This window comes from Podarcis muralis, chromosome 3, assembly GCF_964188315.1.
Source record: "Podarcis muralis chromosome 3, rPodMur119.hap1.1, whole genome shotgun sequence".
NCBI lineage: Eukaryota > Metazoa > Chordata > Lepidosauria > Squamata > Lacertidae > Podarcis > Podarcis muralis.
In genome coordinates, this window is record NC_135657.1 from 49,957,195 (window position 1) to 49,983,473 (window position 26,279).

The following is a 26,279-nucleotide window of genomic DNA, read 5'->3' on the forward strand; positions in this document are numbered from 1 at the left end:
AGATGCTCTTGTAGGCAGCGGGCAAAAGCTTTTTCAGTGAGTCTGCCATTTTAGGTACACCGTTTTTAATTTTTTTAAAAAATATATTATACATAGAAAGATCTACAATACTAAGAAAAAACAAGCATTAAACAATAATAGTAACCATTTACAAAAGGACCTTACATGATGCAACAAGTGTTTGATTTCTATAAAGGAGCATACTTGCAGAATTAATACAGTGCAAGTAACTGACGCTACTGACGCTACAGTACACCTCATAAGACAACATGGTTGTGCGTTATCTTGAACCTTGTTATTCCAGAATGGAATGAACAGATACCATTTTTCAACAGCTTGCCTGCCTTCTCTTTTAGCTTTGCTAAAATTGTTCATTGTTTTCTATGGGCTGCTCTCATTTCTGCCACAGGTAAATGGAAAATGACCTCTAAGAAAAATGGAAAGCTGGCTAAAGTATGCAAATCTAGCAATGAAGTCCATGGCTGGAGGTTGTTGAAGCTGCAAATTGAGCATTTAATGCTGCCAACATTATGTATCAAAGGTCTAGTTTCTCAAATATAGTAAGCCCATGAAGTAATTCATCTGGCAGTAGTCTTTAACTAGCATTTTCCCCATTTGTTTTCCTCATCCGTGGCTGACCTTGTCTATTTCCCCCCTACTCTTTTCCGTACAATTAATACTAATGCTATTGCTTTAAAATAAATAAATGTAAAATCTGATGTGTATTTTTTTTGTCTTTTCTTTCTTTTTAAAAGATGTAAACCCACTCAATTAAAAATAAAGTTTAAAAAAGGGGAGATGGAGAGAGGAAATTGAAGGAGGGGCTCAAGCAGGTTAAACTGTTTTTGTTATCATGTATATGAATGTCAGGATCAAGGGGAGGCGCACTGTAACATCAAAAAAGAATCCTTGCCATATTGCCTCCTTCCCCCAGCTATGGAGAAATAAAGTATTATCAAGTCAGTGCTGGTAGTCTTTTAGTACTAAATAAATGAGAATTAAAGCTTCTGCTAGATCATACCGAGGCTCACCTACAGAAGACTGCAACTGAAATCTCCCCACTTGCAATTCCCAGCAACCAACCTACACCGGCATTCTACCCCTGACATGGGTAGAATGCAGCCACTGCAGTTAATGAATACCACAGCAGCAGTGTATGGTTCAGAAGGATAGGCAAGGGAGGGGGGGAGCAGTACACTGCTAGTCTCAAGCACCTCCACAAGGTTTTTGTTCCAGCCCTTGTGTCAGGGCTGTAAATATACTACTGCATTTTGCTCTGAGGATGGTAAAAATACAAATATTCATGGCACACAACTGATATCAAGCTGTGGAGACTTTATCACATCAATTACAGTCGAACCTCTACTTTCCACCGCCGCTTCTTACGGCAAACCTGGAAGTAACCGGTGGGTTTGCAGCCGTTTGCACATGCGCAGGAGCGGCGATCGCCGTTTGCACATGCACAGAAGCGGGCAATCACCGCCCGTGCCTGCAAACAACGGCGCCTCTCCCAGAGACCCGTTTCGACCTCCGGATGGACCTCCAGAACGGATTATGGTCACAAATAGAGGTTCCAGTGTAATTGTGAAATTTAGGTCTTCAACTATAATGGACAAATCACAACATTCCTGATTACCAGAACTACTACTAAGAAAGTAGTTTGTAGACTTAAACCTTAAAGTATACTGCCAAATACAGTAAATAAATGCTTACTGGCATTTGTTAGAATAACTGTTATATCAAGAAGCCAACTGCTCAAACAGAAGCTATATTATTATTTTTTTACTTAATGTATCTGAGAAGTAATTTTTTGCAGTACCCAAATAATTACATTTTTAATTTCAGTTTCACAAAATGACCAGGACTTAATTTAACATATCATGCAGCAGGTATTGCTGAAGTTGTATCAACTTTTGCATCACTGACTCTATTTCACAAAGCTTACGGTTAAAACCTGTTTCCACATACATTTGCTCACAAACAAGTCCCACTGTGGTAGGGCATGATTTGAGATTAATGCAGTCCACCAGAGCAGTCCACCAACCACTACACAGCCTCCCTATGTGCTTTATTTGGAAGCTTTTGTATTGTCATTCTTTGGTGAACTACAGCCTAAAGCTGCAATTCTGCAGTTACATACATCCAGGTCCCTTTGAAATAAATGAGGCAAATATACACACTTTTAGGACTGAAAGCTAATTTGCATAGGGGGCTTCAATGAATTTACAAAGGGATGATTTAGATGTTTGCCATTTTTACATATTTAGGTTCAAATTGATGCAGGAGGTGTGATCCACAACTTCAGAGAGGGCAAGATTAAATGCTCTTCAAATCCACACATAAAAAACAAAAGACCACACACACACACACACACAATCATTTTAAGTGAAGGATTCTCATCACATAACATTCCCAAACTTTAAAACAGTCCTTCTTGGAATAGTTTTATTCAGTATTAAGCTGTGTTTCAAAGAAAAAAACCCTCATGCTAACAACCATTTATAGCTTTCATTAAATTAACAAACAAAAGGCTATCTTAGAATAACAAATGTTTAAATATATAAAAATAAGTTTAGAGTTAAGGCTCATATTCCAGCTGCAATTTTCAGAAGTACCTAGTGATCTTGGCCATGCAAAACTAAGCACCTAAGTTGCAACAAGAGACCAACTTACTAGAAACCACAGGGATTCATGATTCAGCCACTAAAGTATTTTAATATGCCTCATGTTAGGCAATCTAACGAGTCAGTTTTGAAGATCTTGGTTCATATCTCCTGGCCACTAAAGTAATTTCAACAGCTAAGAGAGAAAAACTGTAATTTTAATTAGGTCAACAGAAGAGCAAGTTCAAATACTGCTTGTTCTTCAGCAAAAAGCCAAATGGTTGCCATGACATTAAGCCATGTTTGCCACTGTTTATCTGTTTTGTAGATTTCTTCCCTTATGAATTCTTGTAGATCAATCATCTTGATGTGTCTGTCGCCTGCAACGGACATCTTTCTGGGAAATATTTGACATATTACACATACGAATTAGCTTAACGAGACCGCAATACCACGCTCCAAAATTACTTCTTCTTTCAGTTCTTACAAGTTTAAAAACTCTTTTCCCAACTCCAGTTTGTTGGGGGAGTTTCTGTTGAAACACAAGGCACAATTTGGGAGGGGATATTTCAGCAGAGTGATTGTCTTAAAATATAGTCTACAAAGTTCTTCAAGTCAACAAATTAAGATCTTTGCTTGTTCTACTCATGCAACATCCTCTAAGTAATCTGCTTCACCGCTTAACTGAGAAATGGTGAAATCTTGTGTGAAGTCTTCAAGCTAGGAGAAAAGAAAATATTAAAATGTTAACTGATGTTTAAAATCCAGTGTATTTTATAGCTAAGCTGTTCTTTAAAACATTATCTTCTATTAAAAACTCCTATCAAGAAGATCTCAAGTACTTTCCTATGAGCAAGAGGCAACACACTACTATCTATCTATATGGGCTGCCATATTTTAAAGAACAAAGAGGACACATTTGCTATGATGACTCTACCTGTGAAAAAGAGGACATGCCCTGGAAAAAGTGGACATATGGCAACACTACGTAAGTCTCAGTGAGTTCAATGAAACATATTCCTAGGAAAGATTGTATAGGATAGCAGCTTTAGTACATTAAATTTCCAGTAAAATAAGGAAGGAGAGCATATTTTAAAAATCAATATTTAGAAGCTTTGTGCCACTGCTGATGCTTGTGTTCATTTTATTATTGTAATGCTACCAACAGGGCTTCCCCTTCTCTTCTTCACTACAGCATGCCCCTAAAATCTGCTCCAGAAGATTGGGAGACTCTCTGCAGCAGATTGTGGTGCAGGATGGAGCAGATGCAGGCATAAGGAGAAGAAGGGGAAGTTCCACTGTGTTTGCTGGCAAGATGATGGATTTCATCCATAGTTGGGGAAATATATTAGCAATTTCATATATTCAAACACATTATTAATTTTTTTTCAGTGAAGATTAAAAAAATGAACTTTTACAATATATAGTTGCTACTGAAGCAAAATGAAGAATGAAATGGCATTTGTTAATGTACAGAGAGGCTACAGAATACTCCTGAGGTAAGAGAACAGTGATGCAGATCATACAGATAATTCTGTCCGAACTGTAGACTTAACAGTATTAATCTTTATTAAGTGCACATGAGACTGTTAGTTACTTGGGAAAATCTCAATGTGTTTCAGGTACCACCCCTCCCTCCCTTATTTTGACCATATGGTTTTTAAAAGCATGTGTGAGCTATACTGTGCTATGCTTCTTGAAATATGTGGTATCTCTGAAACCATAACCTCCACCTCTCATCCTCTTTCAAATAGAGAATATACTGCAATTATTAAGGAGATCTTACATTCAAATAAATTAAGCAGAGCTCAGTTCATACATTACTCATTCTGCACAGTAAGGAAAAAAGGCAGGGGTTGCTAATGTGGTACCATCCAGATGTTGTGAACTAGAACTCCCATTCCCCTTAGCCTGTCCTTCAATCCCATCCCCCTGCCTGGTGTTCCAATCAGTGGTGCAAGGCTAGGTCTGAGAGCCATCAGTTAAATTTCCTACAGTATCCCTGATGTAGTGTTGCTCTGGGGCACTGTGGGATTGAAATGCTGATTCCCAAACTCAACCACCAGGCACTGTTTGGAGTACCCCTGCTGCAATCAAGTAAACCGCCTGGGGAGCGAGGATCCCACTAAAAGTAGGTAGCCCACTAGGTGGCACTTGGCAAGGGTCCCTTAAACACAGTTGCAAACAGGTACAGCTATTGTTTGGCTTAACAGTTTCTCACAATAACGATATGTTTGCAAGAAACCTTAAGAATACAAAAATAGGATTCTATGCAAATAGCTTTCTACTGAGAATGAAAATGGATACATGCCCACCCTGATGTAAAGTATAATATACATACTTTATCGCTAGGATTGAAGTCGTCTAATTCTACGGAAATATCATCTATTTCTTCACCAATGCTGGCTTCACTTTTCTCTGACCGATGACTAGTACTGACATGAGGGAAAGTTAAAAGATGGAAACAATAAAGCTCTATTCTTTAATGTTAAAGAACACCTTATAAATTAAAATATCTACGAGAAACATTTCTAAATACCTAATAAATAAAATGTTGAATTTCAAAGTTATGTGTGGGCTGAACTGCTTAAAAGATCCTACATTAAAGTAAATTCATCAAATACCAGGAGTCATTACTTCAAAGTACCAGTGACTTACATGGAGCTCCCCACATCCCACAAAGTGATTCTATAAAGAATTGCTGGTGCCATGTGATCACTTAAGGAAGCGTATATATACTTGACTTCAAGAACCAACCAAGACAGCTCATTAAAAAATATATTTTCACACATCAAAATTGGAAGCACATAATTGGCTGTGTTCATGTCATAGTAATCAATGGCTAATAATTTATGTTGAACATGTAGATAGCTTTTACTCTACTCCTTTCTACTAGCAAGCAGGAGAAAAACACCATGATCCTTGGCTTAGTGTTACATCTGAACCAGGGATCAGGGTCTTGTTTCACTCCAAACAAATCACTACCTGAAGCAAAGGTTTGTGTAGAGTGAAACAAACATGATCCCCAGCTCAGACACAACACTAAGCCAAGGATCATGGTTTGTTAACCAAAAGGAGCAAACTGGAAATTATCAGCATGTTCACTAGTCATGACTTTCCATAATGTGTGAACATGCCCAGAGTATTAGAACATCAAGAAATTAATAAAAGAGCAGTAAATAGTTTGAAAATGCTTGTGTGGTGTATAGCTATATGGAAACACAACTTTTTAAACCCTTTTTGAAAAATAATGGGCATTCTTTTTAACTTATATCAAATGCAAATAAATGCTTTAAGTATACCACTCTGAATTTTCTCTTACCTATTGAAATCATCAGCATATTCCTCTTCATCCCCTGCTTATAAATAATTAAAATGGAGGATTAGAAAACTTGAAATTACATACAGTATTTAATTAGAAAGATGTGTTTGCTATCAACCTAGTTTAACAATGAAAATGACCATGAGGATTCCCCCCCTGAAAAATAGTAACTTTAGAACAGCTTTTAACATGCTGCAAAGCATTTCATCAAACTTATTGATCTATGCATAGAAATAATTTTTATCTTTTGTCTGAACAATTACCAAACAAGATGTGGCAATAAAAAGTTCTTAATGGTGTCCTTCTAAGAAGAGCTACTTGCCTAGTTCAAGTGATCCAAATTTAGAATTCATCATCTTTACATCTTTCAAAATTGAGTTTGCATCTGTAAAACAGAGGTTAGGAAGATCAAAAGTGTGTAACTGCTTCCTACAGAACCTATTTAAAATGCAATGTTAACCAGATAGATGACAGAGTGAAAATGTGAAGTTGCTATGTTGGTATTAAGAGCAGCCATGCTGATTTTCTATGCTCATGTTCTCATGTCAAGATAAGACAAAAACCATGGCTTACTATGTATGAACAACAACAGCAACAATTTATTATTTATACCCCCCAATAAACAAAATAAATAAATATAATGATAATGATAATGATAATGATGATAATGATAAAATAAAAATAATAATTTTTTTATACCCTGCCCATCTGGGCGGCTTCCAACAAAATATTAAAATACAGTAATCCATCAAACATTAAAAGCTTCCCTAAACAGGGCTGCCTTCAGATGTCTTCTAAAAGTGTGGTAGTTGTTGTTCTCTTCGACATCTGGTAGGAGGGTATTCCACAGGGTGGGTGCCACTACTGAGAAGGCCCTCTGCCTGGTTCCCTGTAATTTGGCTTCTCACAGTGAGGGAACTGCCAGAAGGTCCTTGGCACTGGACCTCAGTAGAACGATGGGGGTGAAGATACTCCTTCAGATGTACTGGACCGAGGCCACTTCACTACTCCTTTCCTGCTTGGACTGGAAGCAGCTGCAGTTGGTGTGAAGGCTGAACTGCACACCTGGCTTCTGAATAGCAAGCACCAGTGCTGCTTTCTGAGCAGGAAAGGGGCAAGGTGTGGGGAGCTCAACACTGTGTGGGTCCAGTGGTGGAGCCAATCTGACTCTCCTGCTCCCCCCCTCCCCATGAGCTCCCTGTGCCTCTTGGCTCCTAGTAAGTGCGAGAGGTGTCTGCCAGGTGCCCCGCTGACTGCCATTGACTGGGAGGAAACAAAATATGATCAGTAAGCCAAGAAAAAACCTTGGCTATAGACTGTGTTTGTTTGTACTGAAATAAACCATGATCCCTGGTTTAATGCCAAGCCAACAATATTGGTTTCTTTCATCCTAGCAATGAGTAGGGAGAAGAAAAAGCAGGCGAGATTTGTTTGTGCACAGTAAGTCATGATTTATAGCTTACTGTGACATGTGAATGCAATCTTCATATAATACTGGAGAACATACTTGCCAATTCATTCTCCTACTTCATAAAAGCTGACTGTTGCAGTTGAAAACTGATAGCTATCCAAGAAATATAGAATGAAAATGTGCCTAAGATGTTATTTAATTGTTTTGCTGATTGAACAGATTCTTTTTAAAAATTGTAATCTGCTTTGGGTCCATTATAATAGTCAGCAGATCATATAAAAGAAAGATGCATGCTATATACAGTGGTGCCCCGCAAGACGAATGCCTCGCAAGACGAAAAACTCGCTAGACGAAAGGGTTTTCCCTTTTTTGAGTCGTTCCGCAAGACAAATTTCCCTATGGGCTTGCTTCGCAAGACGAAACGTCTTGCGAGTTCTTGCGAGTTCGTTTCCTTTTTCTTAAAGCCGCTAAGCCGTTAATAGCCGCTAAGCCGCTAAGAGCCTCTAATAGCCGTGCTTCGCAAAACGAAAAAACCGCAAGACAAAGAGACTCGCGGAACGGATTAATTTCGTCTTGCGAGGCACCACTGTAAATTAGAACCTATGTACAAGAACAGTGGGGGACGCAGAAATTTGAATGGATTCTATACAGAATGGGTGACTAGCATGTGGCCTTCCAGGTGTTACTGCACTGCATTTCCCATCATTCTTGACCACTGGCTATGCTAGTTGATGGGATTGGAATTCAACAATTTCTGCAAGTCCACAGGTTAGCTTTATAGCATCTGAACTGGTTGTCGGGAGTAACGTGCTGCAACCCAGCAATGCACAAGAACACCACATCACTATTTGCCAACTAGTCCTGGTTGCACAGCATTTCTCACAGCTAGGTACCTATCCCCTTTTTCTGGTGCAAAATAATAAATTTAAACTGTTTACAACAACACCAGAATGGTAATGATCTAGCACAAAGCTAAGTGAAGGTATGCTCTTGTAATGCAAGATTATTATAATATTTAGAGCAAGGGAGTGTAATTTCTCACTCAACAACTTACTGTCAGACTTTTTTAGAGGAGGTGCTCCAGACAAAGAGCTCAGACCAGTCTTTATAGGTGGTACATCAGAAAGAGAAGCATTTCCTTCCTTGATAGAGTCATTATTCCTTTAAAAAGGAGGGAAGGGGGAGAGATACATCATTTTTTAACTGCTTCAAACTGAGTCATGAATGATGGCTCTTAATGCCAGATATGGCAAGAAAAGCTCTGCACACATTCTCACCTATTCCAAAGCCTCTTCAGTGTAACTGTTTATGTCATGTGATGTTTTATCAACATAACCCAGAGGAAGAGATTCAGGTGTAAATATAAATATAAACTGTATCAACCATGTTATGATTTTGAATTCAAGTAAAATTTTCTTCAGAAGAAGCAGATCTGAGTTGACATGGCATCAGAGTTGATTATTCCTTGAACCTGTATAAAGTAGTATGCAATAACAACCATTTGGTTGTTACAATTTTTCCACTTGCCTCAAGGAAAATATTCTGTGCACAACATAGCATTTGCACGTGGGCAGAGCAATCCACCACCACCCCTCAATACATCAGATTGTTGTTCACTTTTAGACAGGGTTGAAGTGTCTTCTGCTTTCCTCTCCCAGCTAAGCTGGACTCTGCAGGCTGCCAAAAGTGCAGGCTGCCTGCTGGTGGGATGCCTGGAGGCAGCAGTTAGCAGAAAGCCCTGAAACAGAGCATTCCAAGACTAGGGAGGGGCTGAGCTAGTCCAAGATCTGCTTGATCAAGTCTCACTTCTGTCATGCAGTGACATTGAGTTTGATCAGTGTTGGCTTGTGTTGGAGGCGGGTTTCGGAGTGCCATTTAGTTTCTGGGACAGCTTAGTTGATGCACAAAGCTACTTTTAGACAGAATGTTCTGAAGCTCTGCTGCATGCAGGGCTTCATCCATCATTCTCTAAGTTGAAGCACTGGTGTCCCGACACTGCCAGCCTTTGCAAACACACTGAAGCCATTATGGTGTCATCATCACAAAATACATCTGCATATATAAAGACATGAATATAAATATTTCTGAATTACAGGGTTCTATTGTCAAGTAGGAAATATATTTTCTTATTTTTGAAAAAAGCGATTTCTGTAAATGGGGGAAACACAAGGGCAATCTATGGGCACTGCAACAAACTGTTCTTCTACATTTTGTGCAAAACATGAACCCTCTCTTTTATTTATTCTAAGGTAGAAAACTGCAGCATCCTGCAGCCTAAAACGTCTAACTATTTTATTGTCAAAAGGAAACATTTATAGTTGTAGTTCATTCAATTTACCAGTCATAACTTTGTTCTGGTTTTGGTATGGGATCATCAAAGAAGGAATCTCCCTCTGCATCATCTTCTCCTACTGCTAGATTATTCTTTTCTTTGGTATCTACATCTTTGTTTGGTTGAGAAATTAGTTTTGTTTCATTGGGTAAGGAGTGAATGCTGCCTTTGCTCTTTGCTTCTCCAGACAAGATGCTTGTATCACTATGACTTGTTCCAGTAACCTAAAAAAACAAACAAACCATTTCCTTAAACAAGTCATATAATTTGCTTCCCTTGAGCTATAATCCATTTTTGTATACAAAAAAAGAACATACAGTAGTACATCAATAGTCATGTAGGCACAATGTCACTTCAACAGTTTTTCAATTATCTGTTAAAATGTGTAGACAGAAATGCCAGTTTCACAATCTTGTAAAGAAATAAGTTTAAAAGATAAAGGTTTCCCACTTATTTATCTTTTAAATATGTGTATTCCACTGTAGCATTAAAAAAAATAATCAAAGTATGTTTACAGCAATAATGCCATATAATAACACCATAAAAAGTTAATGAGTTATTACAGTTATTAACCCGTAACAGTTATAGTTATTAAAGTTTTGAGATGTTTGCTATTCACTTGAGCCCCAAATTAATTTTACAATATAATCCTAAAACACACTTACTTGGCAGCTTCATTTTATATGGGATATACAACCTTTACACTGCATGAGCATCCAAGGCAACATAAAAACATAATCTAGAAGAAGTATTAAATACTATCCTAAAGCCCAACGACTTCAATGGAATTAAATCCCAGGTTAAATAGATGTAGGACTTCAATTTAAAATTACCAGATTAACAGAAGCAAAATAAATAAAATGCAGTACTCAATAAAACAGCAGTATCATTTTTCATTCATAAGACTGGTAAATTTATTTCCACATCTGCACCAACCATTTTGCCCAAGCCTGCATGGAGTTCCACCTCATTATCAGCCTGATGGGTCAGGACATCGCCACCATTCCAAGCCAGCACTCCACACATCAGCATAGGCAGCCACATGCTTGAGGTGGTAGACTGGGCTTCACCATAACCAGCAACCTTTCAATCGATGTTGAGCTGGACAATCGTATTGGCAAGGCAGCTAAAGCAATGGCTCACCTCTCCAAAAGGGTATGGGAAAATGTCATGCTAACAACCAATACCAAGATGAAGGTCTACCAGGCTTCTGTAGTGCGTACACTGTTTTATGGAAGTGAGTCATGGACAACTTTCACCCGCCAGGAGCGATGCCTCAATGCCTTCCGTTTGTGCTGCGTCAGGCAGATTTCCAGCATCACATGGCAAAACAAAATGTCAAAGAAAGATGTGCTCTCCCAAGCCCACATTCCCAGCATGTTTGCAACCCTGTCTCTGTGACATCTACACTGGTTTGGTCATGTACACAGAATGGAAGATAGCAGGGAGCACTAGGCCTGCTGGCAGACCAATTCTGTGTTAAAAAGATGTCTGCAAATGTGACATGAAGGCTGGTATGGGAATCCCTTGCAGACAATTGTAGTGCCTGGAGACAGTCAGGTCATGTAGCCATAGTGGTGACCAGAGGAGGAATAACCACTTTGAGAAGCAGAGGGAAGAAATGCCATGGCACACCTATAGCACCAAAACCAGATGACTTCATCTGCCCCACCTGTAATAAAATATGTCTCTACTGTATTGTTCTCTACAGCCACAGCAGCTAACTCTCCAACGGTTTGACTTTACTCCCAAAGGCACACTCTTCCCAAGACAGACAGATGCCAACAATATCTGCATAAGGAGTGTCAGCGATTACTTTTAAATTCAGGTCCCTTACCCCAATATAAAACATTTACAGTACTAGAGTTAAAAATTTAAAAGGTGTGGTATCAAAAACTCTTCTTCGGGCTCTCACAATTCAACAAAGCTACAATTTTTTTATAATAGAATTTTTGTATTAGTAATCTGATTAATTTTATAGTTAAGCATTTATGTCAGTTTCATTGTAACCAGTTCTGAAACCAATTTAGTAGTTTTAGGAGGTAAATTGACATTAACCGCTCATCTAGAAATTTCATCTAGATTTTGAAGGCTGACTAATGCAAATTTCCATATAAGTAAAGAAATTACAACTTTGGATGAATGATTTAAAAACTATTCTGAACATTTAAAATGTGGTATACAAATACTAAGCACTTCTCAGTAGCAGCATCCTAGAAGGATGATACCCAAACCCTTGTCCTTTGATAAAGATTTACAGGCTGAAAAAAACTATGCAATGCAAACAGGTAGGCACATCATTCCTCAAACACCTGCTATAGAGTTAATAGCAATATTGGGGAGGGGGTTAAGGTGGGTTTTAGTGCAGTATCAGAAGGTAGGAGTGCTTAACCTTTTCCTTCCCCCCACCTATCATTCCTTCCCAATTCTTCAGCTGGAGGCCTATTTTTTATATTTGATCTGGCAATAAGGGGAAAATGGCCACTGAAAAAGGTTGCAAATGAGAAGGCAGTGGCCACAGCTCAGTGCTAGAGCATGTGCTTTGCATGCAAAATGTTCCAGGTTCCATCCCCGGCATATTCAGGTAGGGTTTAGAAAAAACCCCGAGTGAAATTCTGGACAGCCACTGCTACACAGTGTAAGCTGTACTCTGCTGGGAGTACCAATTGTCAGCCTCAGTATAAAGCAGTTTCCTCTGCTTATCTGCCCAACTGATAAATTTATTAAAATATTTCTATCTTGCCTTTTCATTAAAAAACTGCTCAAGGAAGCCTCTAGAACAGTGGAGGTGACATAATGAATCCAGGGAAATATAATCTTAAGAACAAATTAGAAACTAATAAAAAATAGAAAAGCATCACAGCGTGGAAGAAAGGTTAAGCATCGCTGCATACATGCAAATATCCCCCGCCACCCCACCAGCATTCACACAATAGGAGGCAAAGACAAAACTGGGGACTGTCTAGTTTCATCCTGAATACACACCAGTGAAGCTGGTTCAGAGTTAGGTCACATCCACCCCATGCATTTAAAGCACATGGCTTTCCTCAAAGAATCTTGGGAACTGTAGTTTGTTAAGGGTTTTCTGTGTATGAGTGTGTCTGCATGTGGGTAAACTTCAGTTCCCACAATTCTTTGGAAGAAGCCATGTGCTTTACATCACAGTGCAGATGTGACCAGCTGAAAGTAAAAGCTGCTTTCAGAATAGAAAAAATGCTGAAACACTTAAAAAAAAGCAATCCCACAAATGCCTGCTAGCCCTCAAACCATCTTATGACCAATGGCAGTAAAGTGTTTCAAAAAGAACTAAAGGCCAAGTGCAGTCATCCATTACTCGGCCTTTAAAGAACCTTATGGTATTTTCCTATATGCACGCACTGGAACCTCAGTTCATAACCCAAGGCCTGCTCTAAGTGACTCTGTCAATTGAAGTATAGGTAGTAGCTATGCGTGAAAATACGTTTTTTGCTAGTAGCCCCATGATAGTTGTACGGTCTCCCTAGAGAGACTTTGCTGGTATCTACTTTAACATATTTTTAGTGCCAGGCAAATGCATTTTTTACTTTCCCATGTTTCTTAATTTTTGGGTTATTTTACACTTTGTGGACTTTATCCCTTTGTTTTATATGATTTAGTGCTCTAGTTTTTGATTCTCTGCTTTCTATTTTGGTGTGATCTGTCCTTAGACTTGATACATGTTTTTATTATCTGCTTTTTACCACATTTCAATTGTAATTGTGTTCCTTTTTTATCTTGTTAATCTCCCAATAGCTTCTGTTACAGGAAGGCTTATAGACTTTATATGCAAACAAACAAACAAACAAACAAACAAAACAAAACAAAACAAAACAAAACAAAATAAAATACACTACTTGATGGTGTAGTCTTTGCCTTCTCCATTCCTTCAGGACAGGGTAAGGAAGGGAATATGATAGATAAGTAAAGGTAAAGGTACCCCTGCCCGTACGGGCCAGTCGTGTTCGACTCTAGGGTTGTGCGCCCATCTCACTTAAGAGGCCGGGGTCCAGTGCTGTCCAGAGACACTTCCGGGTCACGTGGCCAGCGTGACGAAGCTGCTCTGGCGAACCGGCACCAGAGCAGCACACGGAAACGCCGTTTACCTTCCCGCTATAAAGCGGTACCTATTCATCTACTTGCACTTAAGGGTGCTTTCAAACTGCTAGGTGGGCAGGAGCTGGGACCGAAAGACGGGAGCTCACCCCGCCGCGGGGATTCGAACCGCCGACCATGTGATCGGCAAGCCCTAGGCACTGAGGTTTTACCCACAGCCACAGCGTCACCCGTGTCCCTCTAATATGATAGATACCTCATAGGAAAAACAGCAAACCACCAAAAGCATCCTTTCCTAGCTCTCTTCATGCCTTCTGGACTGGCTTTCAAAAGATGCACAAGGTTGGGGGTGGAGCAGAGGAGCAGCAGTACTGTATTCAAGTAAGTGAAACAGGAAATGGGTGGCTATTCCCTGAAATCTTAATTGCAACTCTGCCACAAAGCTGTTTTTGTATAAGGGACAGGTCCAAACATCCTAACAGCCAAATTGAAATGTTTCAGATAAAGTAATTCACTCAGGATTATCCAAGATATACTCCATTATCTCAGCACCAGTACACACGATGTTTAATGAGCAACCACATGTAAGTCAGCCCTGCTCTGCCTGGTTGGAATCCTAAAGGTTCTCCCTTTATGCAGGGAAAGTTAGATAGCTGCTTGCCTGCCTCTCACTTTGATGGGGGGAAATTATCGGGTCCTCTATCCTCAGCAAAGTGAAGGTCAGGCAAACGCTTCAAATTTTAAAGTAATATTTGGTATGTAGAAACATTCAGAATTCCAAGTGGGTAGGAAAGGGTTTAATTTCATGAGTTAATGTGTGAACTGGCCTTCAGTTAACCAAGAACTAACAATATACAGTAACATTACTGAATGAAATTGTGTCAAGATACCTAATTGTTAAAGTTTTGGAATCCAATGATGTGACCTTTTGATACAAAAACCGCATGGAGAGTCATAAAATGCAGGAAGGAGGGCAGGCAAGCAAGCAGCCGCTCCATAAATATAGGTAAAGCTTATTAATAAGCTTTGCATTAAATTTACATAATGTAATTAATATTGTGCCTCAGAGTCTGCGTTACATCTACATATTTGTGGAGTTAGTTTACCAAATGCCAGGAGTCAGTTGCAATGATTTTTAGTGCAAGCTGCTCTTTCTTAAAGGTAGAACTAGAAGCACCTGTCAGTTTCTTCTCCTCATGCATTTTACCTGCTCAGTTGTGTCCAAGCACCTTTTCTGTTTACGATGTCCTTTATACCTTGGTATCTGAGCACAAGAATAAAATAACGGCACAAAAATGAAAACAAATTATATGTGGGTTATGCTATGCGAAATCTAGATTATTGAGTTAGATCTATGCTATCACTCTAAAAACCCGATTAAAAGCCTTGCCTACTAATCAACATTCTCTCTCTGCTTGACCAGTAGATTACTTCATGAGCTGTCACCTCCCACCTATTTAAAAATAATCACATGCTTCAAATGAAATATGGTAAGAGATGTGATGAATGAGTCTGATAAATTTCATAAGCATTCTTATAAAATTCTGTGTTCCACCACGCTTTGCTTACACTGCCCCAGCACACATGTAAAATTTTAGCATTCATATTTGGAAGTGAAACAACTATTTTGAGTATGTCCTCTATACTTGGATATACTTTTTGGAATAGTACAGGAAATACATCCAGTGTTACTGGACAGCAGTTACCATTTCTCCTTTTAAGAGAGATGCGTTTTCTACAGCATTTCATTACCTAGTCTACCTTCTAGATAAAAGATCAGAGATATGAAAGCCTGGGTCACAGGGAAAGAAAAACTGGAAATTTTGGGAAACTCTGAAAAGCTCTCCTGAAATTTTGGAATGAGTGAAATGCTTTAATACAGGTTTAATTTACAAAAGATGTGCACTATGAAGATTTACGTAAAATAATCTAAATAATTAGAGAATGCTTGTGTATACTGTACCTATAAACATTCAAATGTGCTATGTATTGCTTAACTCAGTATCCAAATAAACTAAGAGATTGTAATACTGTGATTGTATGAAACCATTTTGTATATGCTGTTTACAACAATATTTGTGGTTCTATTTTCAATGTTTATTTATTTCTCAGATGGCAAAAGTTCTGTGCACACTGTTTAGGTAGCATACGGTGCAGTTCTCTTTCTTGAGTACTGGGTTCATTCACCATTTTGCTTGCATAAAATTAGGGCATTTATACTTTTGATGCTGTAAGCTACACTAATCAAAGAGTGGGTTTTACATATGAGTAAATGAGCATTGCATTAGTTTGCAAGTTCCATAAAAATGCCAAAGAGTACAATTTTATATGCTCAGTTATAAAAGGTGATATTTTGTTGTGAAAAGTAATAAAATATATGTAGGTTTGATAAGGAAGTATTACTACTTCAATTTCCCCCTGAGGAAAACAAATTGGTTGCTTTACATCTCTATACAGGACAATTTATTTATCTACTAGGACGACTGTAAGCACTTGGTAGGATTCAAATGCCTTGAGTCATGTAACCTCTGCTGCTATGTACAGAATTCTGTTCACAGATGTGCAACTTGTGCTTAAAGACTCAGACTGAAACCTTAAATGAGACCACAGCCAGTATGCAGATTTTACAATTATTACTTATACACCTTGAACAAAACATTTTCATTGTTCATTGTGGGAAGTCATGCCAGTTAAAATAGTTTTAAACTAGTATAATTTAGCAAACCACAAAGTTCTAGTATGTGACAACAAAATCATATTCCAGTTTCTCAACACAGACAGTACCATTGTGAGTCTCCTTTTGACCATCAGTCATTTTTAGCAGTGCTCAGAAATACATCATTTAAAACACACAAACAAAAACAAACACTTTAGTATTGCCCAGCAGCCTAACAAAAGGTAGCTATCAATTGTAATCTTCTTACAAGATTCAAAACAATCTTCTTACAACTATCCACAACAGTATCCTCACAAAACAACACTAAAACATTTTATCTTCAGAAAAACATTACTAGCACATCGAAGTTTAATAGTTCCTGTGATCCCAAATGATTAGCAAAGCACTGGAAGTAAGTTCTGTATTATTAGCTATAAACATTTAGAAACCTTAAAAAAGTAACTTGGGAAAAACAATTGGAGTGCATTTTTGTGAATATACTGCCACCTTGCTTTCAATATTTACTCTTCAACAAACTGCCTTTAAAAAAGAAAACAGGTATTGTCAAGATTTTAACTTTGGATTACACAAGGCATTGTGCGGAGAGCAGTTTTCACCTAGATTTAAGAAAGGACCAATTCATCCAGCTTATCCCCCTCTTGCCCCCAATAAAGGAAGATTCATATGAAATGATGCTGTGGGAATAATCCAGGTAATGAAACCCATAAAAGAAACTCTCCAAAGCTAGAACAAACAGCTGCTACTTTAAGCGTTCCAAAAAATTAACAAAGACTTTGGGCTGCATGACAAATTGTTAACATGTACTTTCCAATGTTGTAATGTATGCAAACAGAAACATTAAACAATGCATTGCACTAGGGAGTCAGGATTGACAACAGCTTTCTGATACATGCATACATGGTGGAAAATGTTATTGATGCTGTGTGACATAAAACAACATTAACTTACAGGAAGGCACACGTTACTGTTCAACACATCAGAGTGTGGTTGGGTTTACATTTACAGGGCTCTACTTCACTGATGAAGTAAGTGGCAGAAGTTCTCTCTGTAATGTTGTTTCTACAAATAGACAAAGTCATCTCTGTTCTCTGTCCTACAAGCAGCTCATTCATGCTAAAACAAAGGTACCTTTTGCTCTTCACCATCACATCACTAGCAATAATAGCTACACTGAATACATAATCTCTCTCTTTTAACCACAGCTACAGCAACTGTTTAGCTGGTAAGAGGATTTTCTCTGTTCCACAGCAACACCAGCAGATGTCTTACCAGTTCGTGCCAGTTTTTTATTGTCACCTACAAAACAGATGATTTCTATGACCTGATCATCTTATTGCCCTCTGGTATTTTCTCTTGCAACCCCAACGCTCCCCAAAGAGAGGTGGAAGAATTCTCATTTGTACTTAAATACTTTCTCCAGCAGATCAAGAACCAAGCACCTGGCCTCTGGAAATAGAATGGTGGACTAGATGGGTAAGGAGCCATCAAGCCACCTAATCCAGTATCCTGCTCTCATAGTGGTCAACCAGATGCCTAAGGGAAGTACGAGGCTTCTAGCAACTGGTATTCATGGAGTCACTATTCTTTCAGTTAGTTTACCTCTGTCCAGTACTTCTCTATGTATAGCATTCTTTATTCAGTCTTTATTAAAATAAGCAAGAATCTGGTTAAGAAACATGAGTCTCTTGGGACAAGGTAGAAAACAGAAAAGCAAAGAGGTTGCAAAGAATTTCTCAGTAACTCTTCTAACAATGTAAAGCTTTAATCAAGATAATCAAGGGTGAAATTTCTTCTTAATATTCTGATGGATAGTCAATACCTCCTTTTTTGTATTGGCACACTCCTTAGGAAATATAAGTTTCTAAATAGAGATTGCTTCTTTTGAGGCTCCCCATATTCAAAGCCAATCAACAACAGTTAGTCTTCTACCCGCAGACATGTATCTCATTAAATCTGTTTGCTCCTACAACCAAGGTTACGTAGAGCAACACTGATACAAGCCTTTACAAAATCAAACTTGCTGCCACCAGGGTTCTTTTGTTTACGTTGTAATTTGATATTAGGAAAAATAAAAAATCAACACTACTAAACAACACTTCCTTATCTGATACAAGGAACAAACAAGAACAAATATGAAAATAAACAAGTCACATATGGTCCATATGGTCTACAAAACTAATTTCCCCAGCAAGTATGCCAAACTCTTGTTAGTGCAGGCTTGTACAATTTATTATGTATCAAGGTAAATACATCCACAATAAATCCACAATATTCAAATCAGGCAAGCAACCTTAAGTAAACAAAGCTGGTACAGGCTGCCCCCCACATTAAATTTCAATGGCCTAGTTTGCACATCACATTAAACCACAATTTAAAACAAAAGTTTCCGCAGCGCTCCTTCTCTCTCCTAGCATAGATAAAAGCTAGAGCCTTGATTGTTATATCAGCTGAACCTGTGCTTGTGGTTGGTTTTCACCAAACAAACCATGAACAATAAGCCAAGCACAAACTTTGGTTACACTTGTAACCTTTTGTTCCCTTCAGATAAACCACATGCCTGGATATGAATCACATGGCCATCCAGACTTTGGCTTGTTTATCTACAGCATAGCAGCAGGAGTGCGGGAGAAAAGCAGTACAACTTTTCAGCTATTCATGCTCTGCTTCTCAAATGAAGTAGCAACAAAAATTGCACATCACACATTGTCATTCTAGTTTTATAATATCACATTCCAACTTCTTTCTAATTTATACCTGCATCCCATCAGATTATGGTTTTATTTCATTAAACAATTATCTGCCTTTATCATTCCCCAATATCTTACTTCCTGTCAAACAGGGTCTATTAACAAAATGAAAGACTTGATAGGCAAGAATGAACAGAGGAAAAATTGAAATTTGAAAATGTGCTTCTCAAATAATATTAAGCTTAATTCCAGTATTCTGACTTACCTTACTTGGCAATGAGTGTATGTTAGATCTTCCATCTGATGATTTTGGAGGAGAATGTACACCATCAGATATTACAGGGGCTACCTAAATAATAGTTTTAGAATAGAAAATAAACAATTTTAAACACACCAAAATTTAAACATTTAATTTGCTTGTCATAGTTTGTTTAGCATGCCTACATCAAGATAAACAGTTTATTAAGAAAGTTAGTATAACTAAAATACTACACATTTTCAAAATCCTTACCTCTCCAAAGTTAGACACTCCCTTCTTCTGCTGGCATCTTCTGATCACTTCCAGCAGTAAGGGCCCTTCTTTTGTAGCTTTAGCTTCTATAATTCCCAAGTCCCGTGCTAAATTCTCTCGAGCCTCAAGCCCATTTAACTAAAAATAAGCATAAAGCATTCCAGGCCATTAACACAATATATTTTACACAATTGTTCTTTCTCAAATTCAAGATTTGACAGCTGACTGACAGAAAAAGAAATTGTCCCTAAAGTGCATGAGCATGACATTCAAGTTAAAGTTATTAATATCTTCCCCCCATTTATTCAAAGGTTTAAACAGTGTTCCATTGTATTTTGGGGGGAGGGGGAAAATCAGATTAGCACTGCAGTCTTATGCATGTCAAATCAGAAGTAAGCCCCACTGTGTGCAATGTCTACTCCTAAGTAAACATGCTAATGAACTGGAGAGATGATGCAGAAAAATGAAATTGGGGACAAAATTGAGGATGGGACAATTTCAAGCATTTTGGTTAAATTACTGTGTTATAATGTGTTATTATAATGATTAAATGTGTTATTATATTATGTGTTGTTAAAAGAATTAAAATGAATATAATGTGTTATTCTCTAATGTGTTGTTATAATGATTAAAATGCTTACTTACTGTGCTTGATTCAGGCTGAAAGACAGCCAAAGTAAAATCAAGGTTGAAGAATTGAAGAAATTCAGCAACCAGACTAGCCACCAATCGACCTACAAAAAGAAATGAGCCACATTTGGTTTTCCCGTACAGCATTTGCACTCACTATTAACGTTTTCAGTTGAAATGTGAGTTAAGTGCTACTGTTTACAAAACAGGTATGATATAGTGAAAAAAATGCTTTGGGCATTCAATAATGAATTTGTTTGTAAATAAACAAGTCTTCCTATATTTCATTGAATTTCTTTAAAAATTGCTCCCAAACAAACTGGCATTCAAAATTAAAACCTAAATGTACTGAGGCTGGGCAGGGAGAGGGGAACAGTAAGGAAATTGTAGGCAAGGGAACCCTTTTCATTGAATGGTTATTTTGAAGGTAGACAAGGAAAGGAAGATCCAGTAGTAGTGATACTACACTTGAGAACGGGAAAATAGGAAGAATGGAGAAATAGGTGGAGGAAGGGCTAGTACTATGTAAGTCATATACTCTGAAACACTCCTTTATGAAGGGCTACAAAGACAGGGAGGACTTCCCTTTACACCAGTAGTGGGGAACCTCTGACCCATGGGTCTAATGTGGCCCAGTATGGGTCAAAATTTGGCCTTTAAGGCAGTTCCCCACAAACCGGACCCACCTGCCTCACACTTGATGTCATATACAAGTTACTAAATGCTTAAAGAGTTTAGATTTTAGGTCCTGCGCACTTATCAAAGTTGACTCATGGGTTGTGTGTGGGGCAATCAGGGATCTGATCTGTAGGCTAGATTCAGTTCCCCACCCATTTTACATCTTCTAGAAACTAAAGTCTTATTTCGGACACACACACTTCTGTAAATTCCAAGTTACTTCAGGCCTAAAACCCTAGCAATTATTGGTTAGCAATTCAACTGAGAACATTTCCCCGGAAACATCCATTTCCCAAGTGTGGCAAATAATCACTCTGCAAACTTGCTATAACCTACATTTAAATATGAAATGCATTCTTGTTTCCACTGAGGTTGCTGAGACTGACCTTTAACTGTAAAGCTATGTCGTTCACTTGACTTTGGGTTTTATTATGAATAAAGGATTTATTAAGCCTTTTGAATCTTCAAAATATTTTACAATCTTTGTGTTCTTTACACAATACAACAATCCTGATAGCTTACTATTCCTATTTTACATAGGCAGAAGCAAGAATGATTTGCTCAAGAACATACAGAAAAGAACCAGGTCCAAGTACAGCTTTTAATCCACTTACAAATTCCTATTTAGTTTTCCTTCCTCCAGTTTTATAATTCAAAGGTCAGGCACGAGCAAAACTTTCACTCTGAAACTGCTTGAAGTTTTATGCTTATACTTGCAGCCAACAAAAGTATAGCAAAGTGTAGAATTTGCAGATTCTGTCAACCAAATGCTGACAAGATGGAATTTGAACTAAATTAAGAGGGATGATGCAAAGTTAACAGAATTTGGAGAAGCCCTTGTTTGGGAAAATTCTAGTATAAAGAAAAAAGCAGGGGATTATAAAAAGGGCAGAGGAAAAAACAGAAGGTAAGCAAGTAAGAACATCAGTTAGCTCCAGTGGCATCAGCTGTAGATGAGGCCTTTAAAAACTCCCTGGACAACAGACTGCAGAATACTCTGCCTTCTACATTAGTGAACCTTGCTCTGAACTAACCAGAAATTGTCTATGGCTTGCTTTTATCTATGGAAGGGCAGGCTAACCCCTGTTTGCTGTACATCTACTTTCCACTGCAGTGAGCCATCTTTGAACAGTACTGTAATGATATCTCCTGTTGTGATTTAAGCCTGTTTACATCACCAAAGAACCACAGAAACCCCCTCACTGATCTGCATCAGTGTCCACACATTAATTGGGAACTATATATGGTATCTTTAACTAGCAGGGACAGAGCTTACCATCTTTTGTATTTAAAAACTTTTTCAAACTTTCATTAACCAGAGGTGTTTTGTTCTGTCAAAAAATGAGAAGAACAATTAACGATTACAGACAGAGATATAAAATGGTAGATAACAATTATCTATATATACATGAATGCTTATGCATCCTCATGGTGAAGCCATGGTGAAGTACCAGAATTTGGCAGTGAATGCCCAAACCAAGCTGAACTTGGGTATTCTAGGAAGAAAAGAGCAGGATAAACATTAAATAATAACCAACGCTATGTTTTGTGCAACAATACACAAAGTTTGAAATTTCAGTTCTGGAAGTAAGTTGACAGCAGCAGCACCATTTATTTTCTGTTGACTCATTCTTTACCTACTTGATGATGCCAAAGGCTAGGGAAACAACACCCTGTTATTTCTGGAGCCTTTGGCTTCCATCAACTGTAGACTTTAAAGTAAGCAGAAAGCACACAGTGTTTCCCCCTCCTTCTTTCAATTTGCAGCAGTAGCCCTAGAGTTCAGCATCTCAAACTATACTGTCTACCTTGGGAGACAGAAACAGTTGGTTAGACTTTGGGATGCTTGAACAAATAAGACCCACAAGCCAAGACATAGGTGTAACACAAACTGCAATAACTCAGTGATTCTACTTCTACCTGAAGGCTGGCTTCCAAGGATAGCAATGAGGGACACTTGTTCGACTCCCTAAAACTTGTGTTGTGAGGTCACACAGGATTCTATTATGCTTCTTAATGCTTTTTTACATCTATATGAAATGAAAAGTTGTTTTGGCAGCTCCTTACCTCTACTTTCTCTTGCTCTTCTAGTGCTAAAAATACAGCTGCTCGCAATTCTGCCTGTAACAGAGAGCCAGCATTTGTATAAATGTATAGCATTTTGCAACTATATATTGAGAAAACTAGATACCAAGACAAACCTCACACAGAAGGGTCCAATTTATTACACAGAAACATTATTCACACAGAAGTATGGTTAAGTATACAGTATCTTCATCATTTAAACTACAACACAGAAAACCACATAGCAGCACTTAAGCCATGTGAATGTCACTTCAAGTGTTCAAGTCAACCTGCAATACTCATGAAAGGGTCTAGGGACACAGATTTTCTATTTACTTACCCTTTGCACATTGTACAAAGTGGCCAGTTTAGAACTTGGAGCAATATCATTATTTTATTAATTTAATTTGTCAGTTGCTTTATCTTGCCCAGGGCAACCAAAAGCAACATACAAACAGACAACAAACTCCACAAAGAGCTGTTGTTTGATTTATTTATATGCTATTGTGTTTGATATAGTGAATGCAATGTGGTTTTTTAATGCTATTGTGATTATTATGAGCTGCTTTGAGTTCAGCATTTGTGAAATACAAATATGTAATCAAATCAATTAGATACATAAAACCAAGAAGAAAAAAACATTTAAGATGTCCTGCTCATGTGTATTTAAAATTCATACACAGAATGAAAGGAAAAGAAGTATTATATTCTGACTTGAAGTTTTACAAAAGTATGTAAATGCTTTAAATAATGTTTTAACACAACTGGAAATGGCTAAAAATACAGCTGACAAGGGATAATTTTGGGTAATGGACTGTTAACTGGAGATAATGTAAAATACTTATCACAGTAATATTAGAAGCTAAGGTCACATCAGGGACGCGGGTGGCGCTGTGGGTAAAACCTCAGCTTCTAGGACTTGCCGATCACATGGTCGGCGGTTCGAATCCCCGCGGTGGGGTGCGCTCCCGTTGTTCGGTCCCAGCGCCTGCCAACCTAGCAGTTCGAAAGCACCCTCGGGTGCAAGTAGATAAATAGGGACCGCTTACCAGCGGGAAGGTAAACGGCGTTCCGTGTGCTGCGCTGGCTCGCCAGATGCAGCTTGTCACGCTGGCCACGTGACCCGGAAGTGTCTGCGGACAGCGCTGGCTCTTGGCCTATAGAGTGAGATGAGCGCACAACCCTAGAGTCTGGCAAGACTGGCCCATACAGGCAGGGGTACCTTTACCTTTACCTTTTTAAGGTCACATCAACAAAGGCAAGTGGGCAGTCATTTACTCAAAATTGTATTGATTTGGTATAATTTGTGAAGATTGGGTTGAAATTTAGAAAATCAATAAAAATAATTGGCAAAAAGTAAAGTTTTTTAACCCATGGGATTGGTTTCCTTTCTTCAGGCTGCATCTGTTGGGAAAATGACCTCTTCATTTTCTACTGACACATTCGCATCCATAATTCAAATCCTACACCCCTTCTCTCCTACTCCATCTAGGGACATTCACTTCATGCCTACCCTTCTCTACACAGCAAATTACCCAACTATTTAAGAATCAGTGAACTGTCTCATGCTGCAAGGTGAGACTCTGCCACACATTGCATCCGCTTCTGAAAAATGAACCCAAGTAAATGACTGTGCTAACTTATCATTGTAGAACAAAGATCTATAAAGCTTTTTCTTGGAGGGTAATGTGTGTGTAATCCCAAAGAATGAGAGAAGTGGTCAAACTCCAAATAACAATGCCAAAAGGCCATTGTAAAGCATATATCCTGTGTCTTGGGGAAATGCTATACATTCTAGCTAATATATGTCATGTAACTAACTGTCTATGCTGCCTGTCTGACAGGAAACGTTCTAACAACTATGTATTAAATATCAGTGATCCCCCCTACTTCTACACTATAAAGAACGAAAACACAGACCAAGCTAAAGTGAAAAAGTCAATCAACAAACAGAAGTATGGCTTCAGCCTTCATTTCAGGGTCAACTTGAGCTTTAAGTGCAGCTTATGAAGTGTAGGTGTCGACCGCAGATCAATTTAAAGAGTCAGTTTTTCGTCGTTTTAAAACCTACAGTGCAAGTTTAGAAAAGTGCACTGTGGTGGTCATAGCTTATCTAGAGATAGGGTAGCAAAACCAAAGAGGGACTGGGAGGAGCTCCAAAAGGAACTCCCCAATGAGTGAAGTGGCACAATTTAAGAAGGATATTGACAAGCTGGAATGTGTGTGCAGAGGAGGGCAACCAAGATGATTAAAGGTCTGGAAACGAAGCCTTATGAGGAATGATTGAGGGAGCTGGGCATGTTTAGCCTGGTAAAGAGGAGACTGGGGCAGTAACACTGCGTCCAATATTGACTAAAACTGCCAATATTGTAATGCCTTGTTAAAAGTTTATGTTATGTTCACACTTTGAATACTTTGTGTAGTTCTGGTCTCCCAGTCGTTTTAGCAAAAGGGGAGAACGGGGAGAACGAAAAGTTTATAAAATTACACATGCTGCGAAAAAAGCATGAAAATACATCCTCTCCCTTTCTCATAATACTAGAACTCAGGTCGCCCAATAAAGTTTAATGGTGTCAGGACTTTTTCACACAGCACTGCTAAACTGTGGAACTTGCTTCCACCAAACGTAGGAATGGTCACCAACTTAAATGGGTTGAAAAGAGGACTGGAGCATAAGGCTATCAATCGAGAAATCCGAAAATAGTATGCCTCTGGATACCAGATGCTGGGGAGCAACAGCAGGAAAGAAAGTTCCCACGTCCTGCTTTATGGACTTCTCAGGAGCACCTGGCTGGCCACTGCGGGACAGGCCTTTGTTCCGGGGCAGGAAGTCTCTCCGTTATGTTCTCCTGACCACCAACCAACCCTCTTATTACTTCAAGGAGTTCCACGCATGCGCCACGAAGCAAAAGGCAGCGCGCGACACTTATGCCTAGGCGGCATTGTCCAGAGGGCGGGAATGACAGTTGGGAGTCCGTTAGCGCCGTTGGTGTAGACCCGCTCTCTCGCGAGGGCCGCGCCACCAGCACCTCCACGCACAGCACGCCTCTCCCGGCGTCAGGCGGGCATACGCCGACGCACTTCTGAGGCGCTCCCCTCCATCCCATAAAGCCTCCGTCCCGCTCCCCGCCAGCTCCTCACCTTGATTTTATTCAGCACCCCGCTCGTCTCCAGCGTCTGCACGAGGAGATCCCTCAGCTCCGTGTCTTCCTCCGTCGCGGTCGCCATCTTGCTTCTCCCTGACAACCGCCTAAACTGAGCTAGTGACGAGACGAGCCCCCGCAGATTCGTCG

General features: G+C 38.9%; 1 protein-coding gene across 2 annotated transcripts; it reads right to left on the bottom strand.

Moving 5' to 3' along the window:
• Positions 1 to 1,767: 1,767 nt before the first annotated feature.
• On the bottom strand, positions 1,768 to 26,260 carry CEP43 (centrosomal protein 43). Of its 2 annotated transcripts, XM_028723881.2 has the most exons (13): positions 26,128 to 26,260; positions 22,990 to 23,043; positions 22,199 to 22,253; positions 20,260 to 20,348; positions 19,615 to 19,752; positions 19,369 to 19,452; positions 14,947 to 15,003; positions 9,675 to 9,892; positions 8,391 to 8,497; positions 6,248 to 6,310; positions 5,926 to 5,959; positions 4,945 to 5,038; positions 1,768 to 3,323 (listed from the first exon to the last, which is right to left on the bottom strand). In XM_028723881.2, the coding sequence occupies exons 1-13, from the start codon at positions 26,212 to 26,214 to the stop codon at positions 3,249 to 3,251; spliced, it is 1,155 nt and encodes a 384-aa protein (XP_028579714.1). In that variant the 5' UTR covers positions 26,215 to 26,260; the 3' UTR covers positions 1,768 to 3,248. The 2 variants fall into 2 exon arrangements, with proteins under 2 accessions (XP_028579714.1, XP_028579715.1); XM_028723882.2 differs by lacking the exon at positions 14,947 to 15,003.
• Between the last annotated feature and the right edge of the window lie 19 nt (positions 26,261 to 26,279).

Bases quoted from the DNA above. Each gene is read 5' to 3' on its own strand.
- CEP43 (XM_028723881.2), bottom strand. From the start codon at position 26,214: ATGGCGACCGCGACGGAGGAAGACACGGAGCTGAGGGATCTCCTCGTG. The intron at 22,254-22,989 runs GTAAGGAGCTGC...ATTTTTTGACAG, and splicing joins AAGAGCAAGAGAAAGTAGAG to AACAAAACACCTCTGGTTAA. The intron at 6,311-8,390 runs GTAAGTTGTTGA...TCTGTTTTACAG, and splicing joins TCCTCTAAAAAAGTCTGACA to ATGCAAACTCAATTTTGAAA.